Here is an 8,350-nt window from a genome sequence, read left to right as displayed (position 1 = left end):
AAATAAAGTTTGGTTTAAGTTGGTTGCTAACCCACGCCGGTAAAGTCAAGAAAGTAATGAACATATAATACTTGACCCACAAGACTACGAAGACTTTCATTCTCATGGACTCTTATTTTTATGTATTGATACATACATTGATAACATCACGTGATAATGTCATTCAACCAAATACGCAATAACAAAGCTATCGACTATAATTAATAAGAAAATTGTGGTCTTCAAAAACGATATTTCAGCAAATATCTACATATGCTTAAAGGTTCGGTTTTAGTACCTTCGTTTTAACACTCGTAATGATTTGCTGCACAAAAAGTGCGTTTTTCAAAAACATTAGCGAGTACCTACATTTACCTGCAATTTTATGCTAAACAAAATTGATGCTATGCTCCGTCTACTTATCTGTCTCATTAGCATAAAGTTAATCAGTGGACCAGTTTTGAATTTCGTTGTCTTTGAAATTAAGCATCGTATGGACCTCCGAGAATCAAAGTCGATGTTACATATCATTTAGTCGTGATTAGCAATCGGGATTAAAATTTAAACTGTAAGTTCTGTATACAAACGTTTACTCTAAACATCTTCATCATACATCCTGTATTTTTGGATAACAGGAACATTAAAGGCTCAATGTGATGGTAACGTGTAATCGTACAATCCTAATCGTTCAAAATGCCCCTCGCTTGTTTCCATATCTTATTTTTTCCTATATCATATCGCCAATCCTTTTGTAATATGGTGATAATTATAGAAGTCCATCTTAAACAATTATTATTTATTAATGAAACAACGTTTCGGCCATTTGGCCTTTATCAGGTCGTAGCTATATAATACACAGGAAATGACGTCAACGTCAAATGACATCAACGTTGATAACGTCAAAATAAAGCATACACTACTGCGCAAATAATGTTTAAAGGGATCTATAAAAAAATATACTGGTAAATTGCAATATAAATGCATAGAAAAGTATATAAAAACAGTATGACCTATGCAACATTTAATAGTTTAAAACAGTTAAAAATCAGATTAAATCTTCGAGAAAAACTATTTCTGCAAATTGAGTTAAAATAATATAGTTGGATTCATACCATTAGGAATCGTTGTGCAAAGAATTGGCATCCATTCCATCTCCTTTAATAACCGTTTCCAATTGTTCTCAATTGTATCAATTGGCATAAAAAATCATTGAAGCTGTGGTCAGGAGTTTTAAAATGTTCAGACTCATTTGTATATGAATCTGGAAAACACTTTATATCAAACTAATGACTATTCATTCTCTGACTCCAGTTTTGTTGTGTGTGACCAACATATGGCTTTTACATTTTTTTTGCAATTGTTAACATATACGAGGTGCAGTCAAAAAGTTCCCGGACTGCCTTTGTACTGATGTAATTTTTGAGATTAGAAAAAATAAAATTGCATCAAACTAAAGCAAAAACTACATTCTACAGGACTTAACATATATTACTTTTTAATAACACATAAAACAATCAATTTTTACATAGCAAATAAACACAACTCACACTTTTCAGATCACTTTGTACAAAAATGACGCTGGGGCCGGTTGCTCAAAACCTCAATTAAATTTAACAGTACGTTACCTTTACCATCCGTTAAATCCATAACTGACTGTTACTTAACGGTCAGTTTAATTATTGTTGCTCATAGCTATTTAACGCTGCCGTTTAGTAACGCTAGCGTTAAATGCTTAACAGTCAATTAAATCCAACTTCCTGTCCCATAATTCATCTGTCACCATCATTCAGCATCCAAGATGGCCGACATCATAAAGTCTTCTGCTTATGATACTGAAAAACAAAAAAGGAGAAAAAAACCTAATTTCATAGCTAGTGAAACTTTGATTATAGAGGAATGTATGGGAGACTTCAATACAAGGGAAATGCTGACTAACAAATTTACTGATAAAATTTCTAATGAGAAAAAGAAAAGAAAATGGGAAGAAATAGGTGTCAAATGTTCTGCCCTGGGGTGTGCTGTTCGGACTGGCGATGAAATCAGTGTTAAATGGCAGAACATGCGAAAAAATGCCAAGGCTGAGATAACAAGGTAGTCTGATATTATATTTAAGAAGTGTTATTGTTAATATTTTGAAATATATTCAGCATGACAGATGTACTGAATTGAATGCATTTTTTATTCATGAAACAACTTAATATACATGTTTAAATGAAAAGGTTATTTTTGATTCAGAGTAAAGCTTAAAATTTGGCCAGGAACACTAAATTTGTTTATTCAAACTCTTTATTGATACTTTAATTTGTGTCATAACAGTGAAAGGCTCCAGCGGAGAGAGAGTGGGCGGGGTACTGACACGCTAGAGAAGGCTACAGATCAAGCCAATAGAATTGTATCTATACATGCTGATGCCAGTTTCAATGAAGTTGTAGGTGGAATGGACTCTGATGAGCCAGGTAATTTCGTGATAAACATGATAATTTGATATATAAAACATAATGTCGTCTGATACATGAAAGGGAATCTCTTAGTTAAAATAAACAAATCATAGCCTCGTATACATATTGTGTTTCTATTTTTAGTAACAAAATCCTCCAACGGAAAATATTGATTATAATTGAAGAAGGCGGGTAACAGGCTAAGATACATATATAGAAGGCATAAAACGATATTGATTTCTTACCTTAATCTATTTCCAAACGGTGATTTTGCTATAAAGTCGTTAATCCAATGTAAATTAGAGGTGCCTCGTTGTTCACATCCTTCACCTTCAAATACTTCGTCTAAGTTAAAACGTCCGAAAAAAAATCGACTCTGACTATAATTCTAGTTGACACAGTTGCCTCCCTTATCTTAATTGTTACAACATTTATTTTGTTTCGCAGATGGTCTTTCGTTTATACCAAATTTAACAGATGAAGAAGATGCGGAGAGTGAAAGCCTTAGGTCATCAAAGTTACCCCCGCCATCCAAGATCATAATGGCGGCACAGCCTACTGCAGGACCATCAAAGAGCAGTTACCAAGAACACAAACAGGAACGTGTGTAAGTATTTGCCATGTATTCAAACAACTGCATTGTAAAAATACGATATATGAAATATACACAAATTGAGTAAACTTCAACATTAACAGTTTGAATCCACACGTTATTTGATAATTTTTGTCACAATTAACAATAGTTTCAGTTCACTGTTATAACATCATATTATTATGATCCTTATTATCATAATCCTTATTGTTAATAGTGTCAAGAGAAGGAAGACCAAAGCAGAGGAACTCATTGATTGGCAAGTTATATACTTTCAAAATCAGGTGGAATTGGCACAGCAAGAGGTATGAAAAAGCCTAAGGGTACGGAGGATGTTACAAAAAGTATAAATGTACATGTAGTTCAATGCAAAAGGGGTTTCAACCACAACAATTATATGTTAAATGAATTGTTTATGCCAAAGAATAAAGATTGAATTACCAATTCGGCAAAGTTGTTTATGTTTCGTTTTGTTTTACAGAAGGAAATCAGTCGGGTGAAGCTGAGAGTGATGGACAAATATGAAAAAAACTGGATACAGAGGAAATAGACGGATTCATCCGGACAACCTTCTTCGAGAGTTAAACATGAACATGTGATATGGTTTATTTCATCCTGGTTTTCATTGCGTTTATTTATTATTTGACTGTTTGCAATTTATGTACGAGCTTGTAAAGTTACCTACATGATGTTTTTAATTAAGTGTGAATCGTCTGTCTGCAATATTTGGGCCATTCTGAGCGATTTACCTTACTTGCCAAAATAAAGTGAGCACGTAAAAAATCCATGTATCCAACCGGTGTTGTTTTTCATTAATAAGTGCCTTTACACAATACACAAACAATTATGAATGAAGAGCAAACAATGTAAGAATTATTATTTTTTACTTCAAGAGGTGTATGAAGATGTTGATAAATCTAACAGCGATGATGATAAACTAACAGTGGTGATGATTAACTAACAGTGGTGATGATGAACTAACAGTGGTGATGATGAACTAACAATGGTGATGAAGAATGAGCAGTGGTGATGAATAACGAGCAGTGGTGATGAATAACGAGCAGTGGTGATGATGAACGAGCATTTATGATAGCAGTGGTATATATATATATAAGTCCATATCGATACTACACAGAGAAGAAGTTTTCCACAATGAAGTCTCTAGTGGCAACGCCAGTACCACCATCTTGGTGTACTCCATCATTCCCATTCTGTGGCTGAATGAACTCATCGTCGTCCATAGGCATGTTCATGTCCACTGCAATATTATGTAGGATTACACATGCCACAGCTACCTTGCATGCCTTTTCTGGTATGAGGCGTATCTGTAAAATTATATAATTTAATTGAAAAAGGTGAATATTTGAACGTGTGCGCGTACATGCATGATCGGTTTGGTGTTTGTTTAAGTGCGTGTACTAATACTATAACTATTAAGAAACGATACGATAAGATAAGTTAATCTTATTTAAAATCGGTTATGATAATCATAAATAACACTAGCTATTTCCGACATAATAGATTATCCAATAACATACAAACAAAAGACCAAGAAAGATTCAAGATCATAATATCACATGTTATAGTAGAAATGCATAGGTTGCAATAAGATTATAAGCTTCATTATAAAAATAACCAGATACATTAAAAGTTACAAGATAAAATATGTTCATGATTTAAATACTAGCGCAATACATTAAGTGGAAATTAAATTAAGGCAACAGTAAGGCACACAACATGCAGTTTAAACACTAATAAATAACATTAATTAATATACAACCATTATTCATATACACAAGTAGTACCTCTGAATGTAAAACATGAAATCTCCTCTTAAGCCTGCCAAATGCTCTCTCGATGCTGCAGGCCCTTGTCCGAGTGTGTGCCTGTTGATATCTTTCCTTTGCTTCACTCTCAACCCTAATAAAAGGGGTCATGAGGAATGGTTTCAGGGCGTACCTGCATATAATAAGACATAATAATGCAACTTGGCAAGGATGGATGTCTCTGATTCATAAGTAATATATCCAATAAAGAACCTTTAATACATATTCTTATTACTGTAACAAAATCAATCTTATCTATGTAGTAGTGATGGGCAATCACCTTGGATTTTCATAATCGATTAATCGGAGACCCTGATCGATCCATTATCCGATTAATCAGCTGTAATCAGACAGTATCACAAAAGCATTATTTTCTGATGTATATATCAATAAGGACCTTTGTTTTCATGTGTATTTCATTTCTTATGCTTCAGTCAGAAAACAGGTATTATTTCTGGCATATTGAATAATTCTAAAAATTATTAAAAAAAAATATTCCAAGGTTTATGAAGTAAGGGAACACTTCATGGTGAGGTTTACTTAAGATGATAAATAAATATTATAAAAATATTATATATTTATAACTATTACATTATTATGTAAATTATAAAGATAATACATGGTTGACCATGGCTTTTGGTTGATAATTGCCCCAGTGCACATAATAATTACCAGAGGCATTTTTCAACCATGTCTTATCCTGTATGATACACATGTTTTGTCATTTGGACAAATTTGTCAATGACTTATGCATCAGTCAATTTTAACCACAGCCCCCCCGTTCCGGGGGTATACCAGGGAAAGCCAGGGAAATGGGCTGTATTTTTACCTTCTAGGTGGCTCCACAGTGCTGAGTGAATGCAGTGGTTTTGTCTTCCCGGGAATGGGCCTAACATAAGATTCCCGTGGGTTCAGGGGCATTTGGCGGGGGTTTCACGAGCAGTTCCTTCCCACAGGTAGAGGACTTTGGCCCGGCTTGGCTGGACCGAAAGTCAAAGTCCCCACTATTCCCCGGACGGGGGGGGGGTCTTGGTTACAATTGACAATTGACTGGTGCATTATTAAACCGGTTTTTAAAAATAAATTGAAAAAAATGAGACATAACACATTGGTTTTGGATGACATTAGCTATAAAAAATAACGAGTACTTGGAAATTAAAGAAACAATTTTTTTTCTCACGTATTTTCGGAGTTGGACGGTAAACATTTCCATTCTTCAAACAGTTGTTACATCGACTGATCTTGACGTTCATTTTAATATGTGAGCACAGCTGGGGTCGATCAAGCCTAGTTTTATAAGAATCTGGGCTTGAATGACCCTAACCATTTCGCTGGAATAATTTGCACTTTTCCAGCACCTGGACGACCGATATCCAGGGTAATCTAATATTTTTAGATCGATGTCCCCCCTGGCCGTCCGCCATCATAAAGCGATTTGAACGCAAAGAAAAACTAAATGAAAGTACTGTTAAAACTTAAAGTATTGGTTACTTCCCTTAGCTCTAAGTTACTGCGATATATAAAGTTGGAAATTTAATGGATTCAAGCAAACTTTTCATGTTCATACCCACTGTCTCCTAAAAGGACACCATCTGAAAACGCCACATGTTCAATGGTCAGTTTGGCTGCCAATCCCGACGTTCTGAAGACGTGCGCGTCGTGGCACGACCCAGGCCAGCTTGCATTTACACTTGTAAATTTTCCTGTAAAATGATTAAACAATTAAACTGTGCAGTAATAATCAGAGTTGAATCCGCAAATGGCAGTGGTTCACTTGGGTAATGGTTCACTTCGTCCTGCACCTTCCAAACTCTTCACAATCTGTATGCATAGACTCTGTATACAAAATCTTTTTGAGTACGGTACCATATGTTACCTATGTCTACGAGTTATTTATTTAACAAAAAAATGATAAATAATATAGTACGTCGACTTGAATTATTGTATTAATTAAGCATTTTCCCCCTTTATGTATACTGTCAGCGCTCCAGTCAGCCTTTTAGTATCGCCCTTTAACCGGACGTGTTTTGGCCGAATTGACAATATAATTATTATGTTAAGCGTTCGAAAGAAAAGATGGAAATACTGAAAACAAAAGTGGAAAAGTCAAAGTTTTATACCTTTGATGTCACATACAGCCTGCATGTTGATGCTATGGAAGCCTTTCCTATTCACGAAGGCTGGTTCGTCTTCGGATGGCGCCTGGATTCGGATATGTGTTCCGTCTACACATCCAACAACATTCGGGAAACCAGCTTTCTTAAAAAAATCTGTCATATTCCATGCTCGAGCATTGGCATCAGGCCACATCACAAACTGATGTATGTGACCACAAATTGCTTCTGTTACTTGGGCTACAACACGTGACACAGTGCACTTGTGGTAGCCCATACTATCACCAATGATGTTAAAAAATGCTCCTGTGGCGAAGAAGCGCAACGTAATCAGAATCATCTGTCTAACAGTAAGTGCTCTGTTTCTTCTTGTCGTTCTTTCCAGCGATTCCTTCAGCAAATCCTCTAGATAATCTATTCCACCATTCGTATATCTGTATCTGGCATACATCTCATTGTCTAGCATATTCTGTACATGTGCAGTGTGCCGAAATTCTTTCACTTTTCTATGATTGACAAATAGAGCCGCCATCTTGGAAACCTTCCGTTAATGTTTTAACGTAGGTCTATACCTCCGTTACATTTAACGGCTGGTTCAACCGTTAAACCCGCCGTTAAATTCTAACTTTATTTTGAGCAACCTCATGCCAATAATAGTTAAAATTAAACGGACCGTTAAAACTTTAACGAGCAGTTAAATTTAACTGAGGTTTTGAGCAACCGGCCCCTGGTAACGTTCAATAATGAACTTACGTGAGCGTAGGCGCTGTTTTTCAAAGTATATTTCCCTTGAATTTAAATACATTTTTTGTGCCAATCTACCCACTTATTAAAACTGTCTGCGTTCCACCCCTTTTGGCAGCTGCTTACGGCCGACCTGATGGCAAATTTCATTTCTTCTTCAGACTCAAATCTGCGACCTCGTAATTCGGGTTTTAATCTTGGAAATACACAAAAGTCCAAAGGCGCTGGGTCGACACTAAAAGGCGGATAATGCAGTCTTTTATACCCAAAAATTTATTCTTTGTAATGTGTCTTCAATCCGAATTGCAGGAGCGTTGTCTTGATAAAAGATCAAATTTCGAAGTTAGGACGTTTCTTTCTCAATGTGTTTTTGAGATGTCTCTGCACGGCTTAAATGTCACAAAAATATGTTTACTCAATGTGAACCTAAATCATATCATAAAAATTGCCTGGAATGAATTAGAAATAAATAATTGTCAAGATGTTATATATATATATTGCCATGGCTTAATCCGACACATCCGCTATTTCGCCGATCTACCGAAATGACGCGCTGCATTTGGTCGAAACTGTCACTATCCTGTTCCCTTGTTGTCAATTATGTCGTCATGACCGTCCCGGAAATGCTTGTGCCAATCCAATACGAGTGTCCGGGAA

At 35.6% G+C, this 8,350-nt stretch overlaps 1 protein-coding gene across 1 annotated transcript; it reads right to left on the bottom strand.

Moving 5' to 3' along the window:
• Positions 1-4,135: 4,135 nt before the first annotated feature.
• LOC128240783 (putative nuclease HARBI1) lies at positions 4,136-7,481 on the bottom strand. Its single transcript, XM_052957660.1, has 4 exons — positions 6,956-7,481; positions 6,403-6,538; positions 4,815-4,968; positions 4,136-4,334 (listed from the first exon to the last, which is right to left on the bottom strand). Exons 1-4 carry the CDS (start codon positions 7,479-7,481, stop codon positions 4,137-4,139), a joined length of 1,014 nt encoding a protein of 337 aa, XP_052813620.1. The 3' UTR covers position 4,136.
• Between the last annotated feature and the right edge of the window lie 869 nt (positions 7,482-8,350).

The sequence above is a fragment of the Mya arenaria genome, chromosome 7 (genome assembly GCF_026914265.1).
Source record: "Mya arenaria isolate MELC-2E11 chromosome 7, ASM2691426v1".
NCBI classification, from domain to species: domain Eukaryota; kingdom Metazoa; phylum Mollusca; class Bivalvia; order Myida; family Myidae; genus Mya; species Mya arenaria.
The sequence above is the reverse complement of the archived record's forward strand: the minus strand, read 5'-3'. Positions and strand labels throughout refer to the sequence as shown.